At 40.8% G+C, this 16,120-nt stretch overlaps 2 protein-coding genes across 2 annotated transcripts; both read right to left on the bottom strand.

The window, feature by feature from the left end:
* Window positions 1-33: 33 nt before the first annotated feature.
* On the bottom strand, window positions 34-1,509 carry fabp2 (fatty acid binding protein 2, intestinal). Its single transcript, XM_047044526.1, has 4 exons — window positions 1,379-1,509; window positions 921-1,093; window positions 406-513; window positions 34-300 (listed from the first exon to the last, which is right to left on the bottom strand). The coding sequence occupies exons 1-4, from the start codon at window positions 1,443-1,445 to the stop codon at window positions 250-252; spliced, it is 399 nt and encodes a 132-aa protein (XP_046900482.1). The 5' UTR covers window positions 1,446-1,509; the 3' UTR covers window positions 34-249.
* Window positions 1,510-5,574: 4,065 nt separating this feature from the next.
* Window positions 5,575-16,057, bottom strand: gucy1b1 (guanylate cyclase 1 soluble subunit beta 1). Its single transcript, XM_047044465.1, has 13 exons — window positions 15,933-16,057; window positions 15,519-15,592; window positions 14,056-14,156; window positions 13,832-13,950; window positions 13,381-13,578; window positions 12,299-12,529; window positions 11,920-12,036; window positions 11,456-11,589; window positions 10,777-10,974; window positions 8,962-9,199; window positions 8,080-8,220; window positions 6,586-6,740; window positions 5,575-6,436 (listed from the first exon to the last, which is right to left on the bottom strand). Exons 1-13 carry the CDS (start codon window positions 15,933-15,935, stop codon window positions 6,277-6,279), a joined length of 1,869 nt encoding a protein of 622 aa, XP_046900421.1. The 5' UTR covers window positions 15,936-16,057; the 3' UTR covers window positions 5,575-6,276.
* Between the last annotated feature and the right edge of the window lie 63 nt (window positions 16,058-16,120).

Below are 16,120 nucleotides of genomic sequence, written 5' to 3'. Positions count from 1 at the left end.
TTAGACAGCAAAGAAATTGACTCAACACTTGACTGTTTTTAAAATTTAATATATAAAAAAAAGCGTTTTTCCTTCAAAATGTATACAGATTTCCAAGTTGGTTAATGAAAGGAAATCTGGTCTGATGTTGTCTGCGACTGTGGATAGCAATGTGAAACATGCTTAAAATGCTTGTTTAGCCATCTGTATTGAAACATTTGACAAATTGTACAGTATCTTGACACATCCGTCCATGCTGACTCTTGACCTCTAGCCCCTCTTGAAAAACCTCTTGGCATCCACGCCCTCGTAGTTGAAGCTCTGATTGAAGAAGAGACATTTTATTCATGCCATTTCATTATGCTTCTGATGCTGGCATCACGGATGTACAGTAAGAGGCTTGTGTTTGAATAGACTGTAACCCACCTGTACAAGTTCATCGTTAGCGATGACCCTGGTTGTTGTCAGTGTCTTGCCGTTGTCCTTCCTGGTGAAAACACCTTTCAGCATGTCTCCCTCCATGACCCATGAACCCTGAAAGGTCAAAGTGGTCATGAAACATGACAAATAAACTTGAGCCAAATTGGTTTAACTACTGTATTTCTTTGTTGCTTGTACTAAAGACTTGTGAGGTAGTGTAATTTTGTTGCAAATCATTTATTTGGTAATGGGGTGATGGTGGACTGAATACAGAGGACATCAACCTCACAGATAATAATGCTTTACTTGTGCACATTGAACATTTTTACAAATAATATGTGGATATCAAACTAACCTGTGAATAATCATAGTCAATAGACAATACTCTACTTGCACTCTCTACTGCTAGTATTGAACTGCTGAAAATGTTGCATCGTCATACATACTCAACGTGTGTTGACATACTTTATGTTCTAAGCAGTGAGGTCCCTCTATTGAACATAATGTCATACGTCACTTACCGACAGCTCTGTTCCATCTGCAAGGCTGTATTCAAAGGTCACCCCCAGGGTAAAGTCTATCTCCACTGTACGAAAGGCGCTGCTCTCCTTCACGTGAAACTTGTCTCCTGTCTGCTCGATGATGATCTTGAGGTTGTCGTGAGCGGCTAGCTTTCTCTTCACCATGTTGACACCTGCGAGCAGGAATACGGTCAACATTTCCAATGCCCCCCGTAAAAATCATTCAGGAGGTCAGTTAAGCAGGTTTGGCCTAGTCTAGCATGAGCAGCGCACTCAGTGGGCACAGTGTTTGAAAATATTGTCCACACAGGGTGTTGACACAGAATAAACTTGTAGGCCTGTTTGAAAAAGTAATACTAAGTAGATTCATGAAAAATACATAAATCCCACTAAAGATTGCCATAAATCACACACTGCATGGTAACCTTCTTAGTTACAAAAATAAATAATTTTCTTACCCATCTGTTCCATAAACTTTTCATAGTTGTCATTGCGGTCTACTTTCCACGTTGCGTTGAAGGTCATGATTGCTGTGTGAGGTGAACGACTGCACGCTTGCAGGAGTGACTTGTCTCAGTCTGGACCTGGCCTTTTAAAGTGTGGCGCAGGTTAGCTCACCCCCTTATCTCTCCCGATATCTGTACAGTATGCTGATGTGGCTGTTTAAAGCTCACAGGATACATGTTCCTCAAGGCTACATCCCATACAATTGTCTGCTACACTCATAAACACATCCCCACGCAACGTTTTGGCTGCAGATAAATGAAGTAATTAGAGTAATTGAAATACCTTACTTCATAACTGTCGTTTTGCAAAGAGCCAAGTCAAAGAGCAGATGTCAAGTTTCCTGAGCAATGTGTGGTTAAAGAGCATGCCAGTTTACACAGGGTGCGTCTCTGATGCTTTTGTGCATGTTCTCTTAGGAAACTGGGTGATAGGCTACACTTCCCTTGTCTAAACCTAGCCTATATTCCAAGCAGTATTTAGTGGGGTACAAACACCGTTGTCCTCTGTGAGAACCCAGAAGCCCTTTGTTGAAGGAGTCCAGGGGATGCACATCCTTGTATTCAAATTCGCAAGTATTTCACACATAGTTGTTTTTGATTACATATGAATGCAGTAGTAATCAGGATCACAGGGCACATTGTGTTTGTATGTGTGTGTGTGTGTGGGGGGGGAGGGGGTGCAGAAACGCCACACTGATGCATGTAGTCAATGCAGATAAGTTGAAGAACTAGAACTTATGGTTAATTGCAATGAACAATCCCAAGCACCACATGTATTACACTGTCATCTTCGTCTTGTCTTTAACATACTGTAAAGGGTCCAAAAGTCAGAGACCACTCGTCAAGATACGTCTTTGTTTCAAATGTAATACTAAACTCATCCCCTCAACAATTTGAGTTCACGGTTCAATCAAAATGTAAACAAATATCGTAGTGTTTCATGTATATTTTTGGTTAAATGACAGCATGCACTCAAGCTGGCAAGGAATCTGCAGGTTTGTGCAAAGACCGATCCTTCCAAAGAGCTTCTGCTGATGACACAGAATGCTTGATCTTTCTCAGTCCTCAGCTCCCTAAATGTTCAATTGGGTCTCAGTCTTCTGGGCCTTGTGCATGTAGTACTATCTTGTCATTGTTATTTTAAGGTTTAACCTAAATGTTTCTTTGCAGGACATGCAGGAGCTTTTGCAGCAACTCCAGACATGACCTTCAGCGTTCTTTCTCTATTATCTGTGTCTAGGACTGTAAAGATCTCTGGATACGTGGGGGCACTGAATGGGTGGGGGTCAGATTACACATCTTTGACTTTGACTCTTAATTTTGCATCTGTTTTAGATTGAATATTTAACTGATCATTACCATATTGTCACATCTTTGGAACTTTAACCTCAAAGTTTCCACTACTTAACCATAAATGAGACATTTTATTGTCTGATGGTTATTCATCACTGGTTGTCCTTGTTGTGGAAATCTGAACCTTTGAAGTGTATAACTGATAACGAGTACACGTAATTCCAATGAAGATCATCTTCCAAAACATATGCCCGAGTTAATGATGCTGAAATACCAAATCAGGTCAGTTTTTTACTGTCAAATGTCTGCTCCTAAACTGAATCATTTTGTTTACTGTATGCACGGCATATCATAGCAGACTTTCTGAAGAAAAACTTTTATAGATCTGTTTGCAATACATAAACAAAAACAAAATCAAACTATTCCTTCTGACCCAAATAGGCTTCCGTAAAGAATTTGACAAACCTGAATATAATCCTTCTATTTTTGCAATATTCTATTTAGCTCACTGTCCTTAAGTGCCGGACAGTGCTGTGTTACAATCACCTATAAACAGACATGACACAACATATTTTTATCCAAGCTATCTCTGAGATAATCTCAGAGCACAATTACTGTTGACAAACTCTGTGACCTTTACTTGTACTTGTACTCACAATGTTGGTTTTTAACAATACCTTTCTACTCAAGTGCAGCTTGAGTGTAATCAATAGGAGATATAGAGAATCACTGTGAGGTATAGTGTAGTAGTATTACTCGATGCTGTACGGTAAATGTAAATTATTAACCTAACCTGCACTCTGAATAGAAATGCCCAAACACAAACAATAGACTGTATTATTGTATCTGTCCTGTGGTTCTTGGTTGGAGTTTCCTATAGATCTCATTTCAACAAGACCCACATTCATTCAAGGTCATGTTAAAGTGTGCAGCAGTGTTCGTGCACATGACAGGTCCAAGGTGCTAAAGGCTTGCATGCTTAAACTATACATTTCCCTTTTAAACAAAGTTATGTTTCTGGTTTTGCACTGACAAGGATTCAGTGGTGCAAACAGTATTTAGTACTTTTTATCTGGTTTATTGATCATCCTCTTAGTTGGTGTACTTGAACAACTGAGGATTTGAATTGTGGTAAAAATTATAGAGTTGAATTTAAATAATATATCCACCATCAAAGGACTTGGACTGTGTGGACATCAAGTTTCTTGGAATTGAATCACTTGAAGGAATGGAATTTGTCAAACGGCCTGACGACTTTCTAAGTCACAGGTGAGTTTCTTTTTCTTTTCATTTGTATTCATGTTTTTTTGTGCATCATTAACCACAGCAAGTTTATTACAGAAATGTTGTAGTCAATTGGAATCCACAAATTCAAATAAAGATTTGATTTATTTTTGAGTTTGGGATCCCTAGCACCTGCAGAGATCAGAACAGAGGCGCACAGGCTGTTTGCAGCACAGTAGTCTGTGTAGTAGTCTAACACAAGTCTAGCTGGCCTGCTTAAGAAGGTGTGCTGACACCTACAGTAGCATGACAACACTAGAGTGCAGCACTCTACAAGCTGTCATTTATTGTAGACAACAGCACTGTAAAGGCATTATTTTCCAGCAGCATGGCTTGAAGCGTTTGAACATTTCCTCAGATCTAGTCATGTATTTCTCCCTTTTCCTCCCTCATCTGTCAAATATATTAGTGTATATATATATATATATATTATTTTTAGGGGGTTATGTGCTCAAAAAAGAAGGAATGTACTTGTTGCTGTAGTTTTTTTTCCTGGTATTTTGTCGGTGCTCAGTGTCAGTCAGTGTTGCCAGCATCAGCAAGTCGAGGGTAAACAAGAGTAAAGCTTCAAAGCATGACCCGAATGATGTCGTGGTTAACTGCTGTGATGAAGTCCAAAGGAATGGCATTCCAAAAGGTTGATGTTGTACTTTTGCTCCCTGCTGTAAAGTAGACATTCTTTTTCCTCAGACATACCTTAGGATGTTCACATTTATTCATTTAGCAGACACTTTTATCCAAAGCGACTTTTATCCAAAGCATACACAAGGCTTATTGGTTTATTTTAGTGTCCTGGTGAACTACATGAAAACATGACCACTGAACATTGGTCACTCTGAGAGATGAGGGCTGAACTACCCAGCTCCACAATGATGGAATTTCACATTAAGAGTGGACCTATTTTTTTAAATTTTCTTCTTAATGATAGTGGCTGGGTTTCCCAGATTCGTTAAGAAGCTCTTAACGCTGAGATCTTCTTAAGAACGTTCTATTTCCATCTTGAAGCCCAAGCTTTGAGCTTCAACTTCTTGACGTTAGCCAAGGTTTGATGTTTTCAAACTCCTTTGGCCCGTTTCCTCTACAGACTCACTGGATTGGACTGGCAAAACACAAAAACTCAGTTCCTGGGAGCTCTGGGTCTTGTGTTAAACTTCCCTCGGTTGAAACTAGATGTAAGATATTTTTATTGTAGTACCAGGCAACACAGGGAGCCAATTCATCCACTTCCTCTCACACCATGGACTGGCTTTAGCAGCTGCCCCTGTTATCGACGTTTCATCTTTGTTTGGCCTCAGCATGAAACAGTGCCCAATGCCTTCTCCTTTCACTAAGTTTACTGTACCTTCTTAAGCCTTTGTATGACTGACGAGAACATCAACATTCCAAAAATCTAATTAGTCACTTTTTGTTATGTGCAATCCTCTTTGTAGTTTATTTAGCTTAACATTTCAGGACTATTTTGGTTTTCTCCCATAACTCCTTTGTAAAGCTTGTAACATTTGTTTAGGAATTGGAATGAAGCAGCTCTTCTTCGTGACTTAAAACAAACAATAACATCATTGGTCAGGTTGCCTCATTTTTATTCAACACAAAACAGTTTTTGTTGGTGTATTTATACAGAGGGAATACATCTCAACACTCCTTCGTGAGGCACTTGGCACAATGACAGTGGTTTTGAGAGTGAGAATATAAATAGAAAGCTAGTGAGGGTGAACACTTAATATCCAAGACCACACAAATGCTTTGCAAAAAAATAACTATTTACTACTGGTCAGGAAATTGTGAATTAAAATAAACATTTACAAAATGTATATTCTAACTGGCTGAGAACCATAAAATACTTTACATACATCTGTGATACTTAAATAATAATTTGCCTTGCATGCAATAAATAAATAGACCAGTTCAACAATACTGTAAGCAGAAAAACATACTTCAGAATACCTTGACAGAAGAAAAAATATATATACTATTGGTAGAATTAGTTGTAATGAATGTAGACATACAGTGTGCGACTCAGAACATACTACATGTGCATATTGCAATTTTGACACAATGGACAGAGAAATCAAGACTAGCAAAATACTAGTTGCTATTTGGCAATTTGTGCGCCCTCTATTTAACAGTGTACCCTATGTTGACATGATTGTGTTTACATCAAAACAGTTCAAACATTCTAAATCAAACTAATAAGAAACATTAGACACATAAAGATGAGCATTTCTGTGTGAATAATTGATGTAAGTATTGTCTACAGCATCGACGGTAGATTCTCAGATGTGAACAGGCACCGTAGAAGATCCCACGTCAGCCTCAGAGTTCTTGCGCGACAGGAACCACACTTTCATGGGTTCCTTCTTTCCCTTCATGGTGACTGGTCCTCGGTACTCCAGGTGGAACTGGGGGTCGGCGTTCTCTGCAGACTGCAGACACCTGGAATGAAAGAGAGTTTTTGTTTCCATGTTCTTGCCTTGTATCACAATTTTGTAAGTGAACGTTTGCGACAGCTTCACCTGAACATCCTGCAGGTCCACTGCTGACCATGCGGACCTTGTTGTACAGCGCAACATCCTCGCTCTCACCTGTATGTGTATTCAGAAACGTTGATCCTGCCCTTGTCTCCCGTGGTCTCCGTTCTGCTGGTGAGGTTGACGGTGTTCCCGAACAAGCAGTAGCGTGGCATCCTCTGTCCAATCACTCCTGTAACCACCTCCCCTGTGTGGATCCCAATTGTTATCTGGAGAAGAGATAGAGGAGGGGACCAAAAAGGACTGAGTAACCGGGAAAAATGAGTGTTTCGCACTTTGTGTCTTCGCCATGTTGTTGACGTACCTGTCACAATTTAAAGTCAGCTTGCAGTTGTTTTGACACTGGCGAAATGACACAATACCCAAAACACTGTCACCCGAGGATCTGTGTGTGTATCTATTGAAGATACATTTGGCAGGAAAACACATGAATTCATTCCAACAATCTGTTGAGGCATTTGGTGGTGTTCCAGCAGCCACCTGCCATTTAACAGGCTGAGCACCATGTGACTACTGTCTGAACATCTCAAAGGTCAGGCATTTTAGAACAAACCGTCTATAGTAAATCGACTGTTTACACATAGGTTTGAAGCTCCAGTTAGGACATTTACATCTTTGTTGTAAAGGAACGTTAAACCACGGTGGTGATTTGTGTCCCACAAAGACTAAGGATAAACACAAGACATGACAACTGGTCTGGTACGTTGAGTGTTTACCAGTCTTATCTACACACTAACCTAACATCCCATTCCTTTGTGCTGCTTGAAGGGAAATATTAGAAAACACCATGTTTTGGTGGGGTAGTATTTTGCTATTGTAATTATTGAATAGTCAGGTATGGTTTGTTTCCTAACACCGTTGCTGATTTAAAGATGTCTGTTTTTCATTGGTTGGAAAACTGTATAAAACTCTCAATGACAGTAGCAGAGAACAAGCCTCAACCAAAGCCAAAATCCGGACCCTTCCATTCAACGGAATCTATTTGTGTCTCTTGTTGAGTTCTAGACAGCCTGTACTGTTGAATACAAGTTCAACAGTAAAGGCTTTGGAGAAAGGTAACGTGGGACCTATTTTTAGACATATGATAGTGGATCATAGAGACATGATTTCAGGTTGTTTCTTCAGCCAAACCTGGTCCCCCACCCCCACCCTCCCCCACCAATGCCATGGGTGTAATAAACAGGCTTTTGTTAACCACAAGACGAGAGTTTCCAATGCTAAGTCTCCCAACAGTCACTGATACAATAACAAACTCGGCCCATCAGTTAAACAAAGGTCCGCTGTTTCACATCAGTTACAGCTGCTAGGGTATGCAGAGTGGAAATGTGCACAGTGCCATTTTGAATGGCTTTCCCACTTATGAAGAACAAATGGAAGTGGAAGATATTCAGATTCTGAAATCTTTAAAACCTTGTTTGTTAAGAAGCAATGGCAAAATAGAATGAAGCTAATAAGGCTGATGGATAAATCCCATTGGACGAGGCTAGAGACTAGACTCATATCAGTGATCACTGTTTGGAGAGACGGCAACATGTATTTCATCCGCACCTGCACTGGTTCCTCATCCACTTTGACCTGTCCTGCTATCTCCATCATGTCCAGGGCCAGGTGACAGATAGACTGGGCGTGATGCGTGCATGGCTCGGGTAGGCCACTGACTGTCATGTACTTATCACCCACCGTCTCTACCTGCAAGAGAAAAACATATATATATGTAAGTGTTTTTGTTCGTTGTTGTTTTTTCTGTTGCTTGAAGCCAAACAATGACTCTTAACATATACCAACATAATTTTGGTCAAAACACACAGTGGGAAATGTTATAACCGCTCTATTCAAATGCTGCTGTACTGTGAGAAACTCCTACAAGGATCTTGGTGTCAAAGAGGACGTGAGGTGTACACAATACAACAGCGTCATTTCGGGGCTCTGGCATGACCATGACGCCTTCAGAAGCTGACAATAGGAGCTCTCAAAAGCCCCCGTCCAGGAATATGCAAGGAGAGACTTCTTGAGACAAACACTTAAACACTTACGTCAGCTTATAGACATTCAGCTGCTCTTAGGAGCCAGTTAAAACCTCGGACCACCTAGTCATTAAGGTTGTAATGTAAATATTACTTATTTTGGTGACCCAGTGGCAGAAACCCATCTCTTGTCTGTAGTAAGGTTTGTTTGAGTTCTTAAAGTGCATTCTTGTCTGAAAGCCTAGAATGTAAATCTGGTGCAGGGAGGCTATAAAATGCCGCCCTCACTTAAAATAAGACTGTAGTTGAAGGGTAAAGCCATTCTAATGAGACCTAATGCTGTCTGAGTCATTGATTTCAATAGTTTTTCATTGAAAGGATATCGGATATTAAAGATCAGCAAGCAGCAAAACAGTGACTGGCGTGAATGTAAGTTAGATGTTTCTTGAAAAGAAAAACTCCCAACCTTGTATACATAAGGGTTCTTCCGAGAATCGGTCAGGATGTCAAACCGAGTGTATACATCGTTGAGCAGGTTGACTATCTTGATGGCACCCTCGGCTGAGGCATGCTTGCTGCAGAAGGCGTTGAATCCCACAATACCACTGAAGAGGATGGTCACGTTGTCGTAGCGCTTGGCCGACACCGGTCTCTGGTGTCGCAGTTCGTTTGCAACAGATGGAGGCAGAACCGAGTAAAGCAACCTACAGTCGAGGAAATATGGAAAGACAAAAATGGAGGAAGGGCATTCTGTTGTATTCCAGTATTTGTGTCTTGAAAGAATGTTATAATTTGGCTTGACATTGATGGAAAACTGCAGAAAACCTTTCACCATTTTGGGGTATTTGTGATTTAATTCTGTTTGATTTTGGTGGTCAACAAAGGGCAGTGAGTAACACTGAGTCCTCAGTCAGGGTAAATTCAATAACATTCCCATTCTCTCATCCATTTTAGGACATGTCTTTGCACAAGCTGCTCTTAAATGAGGAAGGTGTTGCTCATCGCTATAGCAACTGCTTTGAATTATGGCTGTCTGTCAACCACCAAATGTCCTAAATGATGCATCAGCATTACAGGGCACATGACGCACACAGATTCCCTCTCACAAAATGTCTTCCTATAGCACCTCAGTTCCCTGGTATTCTCTACAATTCAAGAGCAAGGTGAGCCAAGATCTCATCAAGTCACAGCTTTTTTTATTAAGGAGTCTTTGGCCTTTTAGAGTGAATGCACCAGCTGGACCCAATACAGTGAGAAGATGTTTTGGCAAGAGAACGCCGAGCCCTGAGGCCAATTTGCACTTAATGTCTGTCTATGTATGTTTGTCTTCACACACTTGCATCCAACTCCACGCTGTCTTAAAATGCTGTTGGAAAAAAAGCAATGAAAAAAAAAAAGGCAATCAGTGTACTGTGTCCCCAAAGCGTTGAGACAGGAGCCTTAATAAATGTTGAGTCTGACTCATCTCCCCAGTCCTGTTCAGCCCCAGAGAAGTGCTCAAGGAATTATAATAAAAGTGAGGATCAAGCCTGTCGCTGGAAGAGGAGAGGAACGCTACGACTAGCAGTTTTAATGGAGAGTTTCCTCTGTGTTCCACTTCACTAGACTTCCGTTGACAGGGCCTGAATTGCTGTGACATTTCACTTCCACCTCAAACGAGATGCAGACGAAATCTTGATTCTACTGAGAAAAAGTATTTTGGGGGGATTGGCTTGCCCAAACAGCTGGTGGCGTTTTCCTGTGTATTTACACAGATTTGTATTTGCTCCTGCGTTCCTGACATTTGACCTCATGCCTTTGACCCCTGAACACTTCAGAGCACTCTGAGTGAGCTGAACTGCTGGAGATAAACTCCTCCTGGATGCCGGGGGAAGGGTGCTCTATCTACAGGCCCTTTGCACTGTAAACAGAGCTATATTTGGGCGACAGTGAAATGTTGAGATAATGCTAAGATAAGGCAGATTGTTGATTTAAAAGTTTTTAAAGTAGTCTAGCATCTATAACTGAATTGGATGTGCATGAGGCTCTATTCTCACTTAATCATCATTAAGGTTTCATCAACTGTCCCTCTTGTAGAAACTTCCTGGAAAATCCTTCAAGAGCTGTTTGGGGTATTTTGTTGAAAAAGGTTGCGTTTTGAATGTAAGAGTGAGACATCTCTTTAAAAATGTAAGTCCTAACCCATATTTTCTGCCGTGTCCGTGTTAACATGTCTGTGTCTAAGAGGCCGTCATGGAAGATGTCTGATGTCTGGTTCTGGGCTGACAAGTGTTATCCTGACCTGTCAGTCTTCTTCTTCTCATCCTCCAGGGCTCTGAGCGTGTGCTGCAGACGATCTGTCAGGATCTCCAGCTCCTGCGTTAGCTTGTACTCCTCACGGAACTGCTCCCCGAGAAGCACCAGGTCCCGCGTGGCGTCATGGAGCGGGATGTCACTCAGGTAGAGCCCCCGGCGCGTCAGGTCATCCAAGTTCATCACGCTGATGACACACATAATGGCTGATGATCAGACAATGAGCGGCAGAGTTCGTTCTGAGCCACTGAATCATTACCATGTAGTCATACTGTAGGTGCATTTCAGATTATAGAATTTAATAATACATTTTAAGAGGTCCGATTTAAAACTTATGTCAGCTTCAAAGACCTCCAGAGGCACATCTCTCGCAGGGATGCAAAACGCATCACTGCACCATTGACTTTAGACCAGCTCCTGATGGAGAGGTGTCATTAGGTTCAGGGTAATGAGAGCGAAGAGTTGACTGGGGTCACCCACAACCAGAAGCTCCTTTTTTATGTCTTGAACGGCTTTTTGAAAAACAGTACCCTTCAGTGGTTCATTGTGAGGTATCAAAAACATGACAGTTGAGAAATGTTCAATTTTTCCAAAATGTTCATATCAATTATCTCATTGGACATTGTGAAACCACATTGATCATAGACAGGGAGCCGACAGTAGCCCACCTGGGAGAGCAGAGGAATAGGATGTTCTCCGCCTCAGGCAGGTAAATCATCTGTCCCTTTAACCTGAGGCAGCTGATCTCCACTCCTGTTAGCTCGTCCTCACTCTCCAGGGTTTCCACGTTGAGAAGGCCCTCCTGCCAGGACAACAACCAACCAAAGAAGAGAAAAGAAGCGAGAAATATGCCACACAATGAATTAAAGCGCTGTTTGTTATTGTACGCAATTGGCAGATGGAATCTTTGATGTACAGTCTGAAGATAACATGCTACTGAGCCTTTTATGTGAATCCTCCTATTCATCCCCGATTCTACAACAAACCAGCCCTTATAAATAGTCCGTCAGTAAATCAAAACATAACTCTATACCCTTAGGTCTTTATCTGGCAGCTGCTATTCATTCTTACGACCGAGACTGAATGGATTTACTTATTTGTTTTTATTCATTTTACTTTCGATTTGACATACCATGCTGCGGAGGACGAAGACTGTGTTGATGTGTGAGAGGATTCCGTGGAAACTGAAGTCAATGTGAGGACGCACCAGGGAGAACACAGATGGGAGATTACATGTCCCAGGCTGGAGCTGAGAAGCATAACAAAAACACACACAAATCTCAATCTTCCAAAAACCAAGTTGTCCTTGTCGAATTCTGCTAAGTGAACTGATTACAGCATTGAACTGAAGTCCTGATCCTGTAACTGAAGTGCTAGTTACAGTATCAGGACAGATACGTTTACAGCACATTAATGCAAGGGTGGGTTCTATGACATTCCCAGACAAAACTTTTTAGTTCAACTCGACTAGGATGGTGTACTGCCAGGATTGCTTGAATTCAAACCCACACCTGTGGCAGGACGCGGTATATGGCGTTCCCGCATTGCGTGAGCATCAAGTCCTTGTCAAACATGAGGTGGAAGGGGAAGGCTTTGCAGAAGGTGTAGGGGCTGATCCTAGTCTCCTGTGTCCCGTTCTCTTCAAAGCCGTCCAGGTCCTCGTAGAAAGCCTCCTCCTCAGAGTCCTTCTCCTCAATCAGGAACTTGATGTGGTCGCACTCCTCACTCTTGTGCTGGATAACCTGAAGGGAGGACAGTGGTACACAACACGTTTTTTAAGTAATCATTTCTACATGGATGTCAGCAACAAGAATTACTGGGAAGGAAATAGATATCTGTTATTTAAAAAAGGATTGTTGGAAGATGCATTGTGAATATTAGCTTTTAGACCCACCTAATGTAGTGAATGCTAGACAGGGATGCCTTTACAGTACGTTGATTGAGTATAATGTTAAGAGTTTATAGTTCAGTGTTTTTTAGCAATCAAAGCTTTTTAGGTTTTAGTTTACAGTATTCCCCAAGTCCTATCTGATGTTCTTTCCCATTGTGAGATTGTGAAGGATTTGGTGACTAGTAAAAAAAAAAAACCTGAGATGTTGTTAAGAGGGTTACTGGGCACAGGACACGTTGACGTCAATACTGTGTCTCTGTACGCATCGTTGCCGTGGCAACCCTGGCTAACATTTCCAGAAACCGGGTGTCACATTTGGTGTGTCTGTCAATTCAGTGCTTTCATTTTCACACAAGGCCTGTGAAGAGGCAACAAAGACATGGTGCCTTATCTAAGATATGATTAACTATTACAGTGGTAAAGCCTTTGTCTGAAAACGAGGAGGCAATCATACTGGAGGAAAGGATTGTTTTTTATCTTGCCGTACATTGTGGTTGGCGGTGCTAATTTGGATGTATAAATGGCAAATATTCTCTATCCTATAATAGAGTAATATCTCAGTTAGTCTAACAATGATATATCATTATAAAGGCTTAGTGTAAAGAGAACCTGTATCAAACCTCATTTCAACTTGATTACCATGTTGACCTAGGAGACGACCCCGACCCACAGATATAAGCCTACTCTGAACACAAAGCAGACCTTCATTTCTATCTCAGTTCCGTGGATCTGCTGGGCCACAGTCTTGATGATGCCGATGACAATGTCCTGGAGGCCTTCGCGCTCCGAGTAGTAGTGAAGGATCAGGTTGTTTCCTTTCTCCGCATCCGTGCAGCGGAAGGATGGAGCCCTCATCCCAGGGTAGATGGTCCCCAAGTGGTCATGAAGAGCATCCAGATTCTGGAGACAATTTGTGAACATTCCTGTTATTGAACCTTCATAAGCACTCTCATGAACCTAAATGCCCACTTATATGCTATGTAGAAAACCTTAGTAGAACAGATGAGCAAAACCTGGTTGATTATAGTTTTTTTGCATTAGTAATGCTTCATACTATATTACTTCAATCCCATATAGTACATGCCAACTCAGAGTTGAATCAAATACTTTACATTTGACTTGCGTACTTGTCAGAGCTTGTATTACTACTTACCTGCAGGAACTCACGGACATTAGACCCTAAAACACGAAGGATGGTGTCGTATCCAGACTCTTGGCAAAACTCAAAAAACATCTTTCCAAACATCTGCAGGATGTCACCAGCGTTAATCTCTGTGAGATGAAGAAGAATACGTATTTACTGTACTTAAAAGTTACTTAAAAACTTGGGTAGGTATTTGATGTTATAAAAAAAACATTCACGTGCACTGTACTTACTGAGAACTTTACTGGCAGCTGCAACAAGGTCGTACGTTTTCGCGTCATCATATATGATTCTGACCAGGAATTGACCCTCCACATCAAGCTGGGCCTCCTTCCTGTTAACATTTGGTTGGGGATTTAACACCATCTCTCCCAGCTCCTATCCTCTGGGAGGCGCTATGGATCATCGTCCACCAAGACATCACACTTGATCCCAATTGCTATTAGGTATTCTTCTATCACTGAACACCATTACTGCTCCTCACTCCAACTGACTCACGCACTTCTACACTTAATTTACAGTAAGGTACAGTACACTTGGTCCTGTAAAGCACAGGACCAAGTGTACTGTAAGGTAGGACCACGTGTGCTGTACTTCACATGTTATATGGTGATTAACTGTACATTTGATACCAAGTTTACCAAAAATGCTGAGGAACAGAAATATCATGCACTTGGTTGCGAGACATAAAACAAAAAAAACATAATAAAATCAACGTTGCATCAAGTACACAGTACCTCACATAATTCACATCTGTTACAACTGTGATACTAACCACGAGATGTATAACATATTTACACTGCATCCTCAATCAGAATAGAAATGTAAAGTGCATCCAAGCATGAACTCCACTGAAAGGCTATCTATATTTGGAAAGGAATATGAAAAAAACTTGGCAGAAAATAAACAGGCCTGTTACACATCTAATGAGATCTATGACCTGATTACCAGTTGATCTGAATAAACAAAACTGCTTGGCAAGCAACCCTTTTCTAAGAACTTGTGACAGCTGAGCAAATAAACTGAGTGAGGTAAAAATGACTACAAATGTATTCAGTTAATATAGAAAGATATATTTTCCAAAAGCTACAAGATTTGAAAGCACATCAGGACTGATTAATGATGCACAAATAATGAGAATTAGGTCAGCACTGTAAACATTGGACATTATTAGTGTGTGGCAGCAAGTTTTTCTGTGTGTGAAAAATTGACAGATTTTTCCAAAATGTCAAAGGCAGATGTGTCTTTGTTTTTTAAAGCTTGGGTCAAGTCTGGGACACTGAGGAACGTAGATGAAAAATAAACTTGGACCTAGACAAATATTTGAGCCCGTAGAGAAAGGGTTTGTTGACATAATGCTAAAAAATATATTAGAACTGAATGTCAGTGCCAAAATGTCTGTTCAGTTATCACCAGAACGTTATACATTATGCTAATTCGTTTTAAAGACCATGTCCAAATTGGGATGTAACATTTTTTTGACACGATATCGTTACTAGGCTACAAGTATTGATGCTGAAACAGCCTCAATCCTGTCAAGTATTTAATAACTCCCTACGTTTTTGACGTTAATGGAATGGTATGCTGAGCTATAGCATTTCAAATAGTAAAAACTTTTCTTCAAGGCCCTATACATTACAATATAGTAGTGATAAATAGGCGTATTAAATGTCGATCAAACATCTTCCCCACTTACTTGATATCTTCCCACACCTCTGGACCATAATTTCTTAATACAAGAAGTTCCAAAGCGTGATTTACAAATCCGTACTGAAATAAAAACCATAGACAATTTAAGATGATAATAATAATAATAAAAATACATTAACAATTGGCCTGTGAATTATCGAAGTGATTTCAAACAATCGAGAGAATACAATGGGAAATGTAGACGTGCATATGAACTGTTTAAAAAGAATACACAGCAAATAGGCAACATTAATGTAATATATACATCGGAATCAAAGGCTGGGTCGTTTTAGGCAAATTATGCAATTTCTGGTGTAGCATAGGCTACGCGTGAGGATGGCAAGAAAACCGCATTTTACGGGCAGCAAAACAATGTATCAACGAATCGTGAATGTCAAATTAATATGTGGATGTGACATACCATTACGATCAGTTCTTCTGGCTTCCTTATCGATAAACGCCGTAAAGATAAATATCACAACACATTCGCTTGCAGGCGTTACGTTGGTGCACGGCCATTCCTGTGTTTTCCGTGAAAATGACGTTTAGAACGTCCAATTGGAGCTTGAGGAGAAAGGCAGAGGGCTTGCGAAAATCCATTGAGAATCA

Source organism: Hypomesus transpacificus, chromosome 22 (assembly GCF_021917145.1).
Source record: "Hypomesus transpacificus isolate Combined female chromosome 22, fHypTra1, whole genome shotgun sequence".
NCBI classification, from domain to species: domain Eukaryota; kingdom Metazoa; phylum Chordata; class Actinopteri; order Osmeriformes; family Osmeridae; genus Hypomesus; species Hypomesus transpacificus.
Note: the sequence above shows the minus strand (reverse complement) of the source record. Positions and strands in the feature narration are given on the sequence as shown.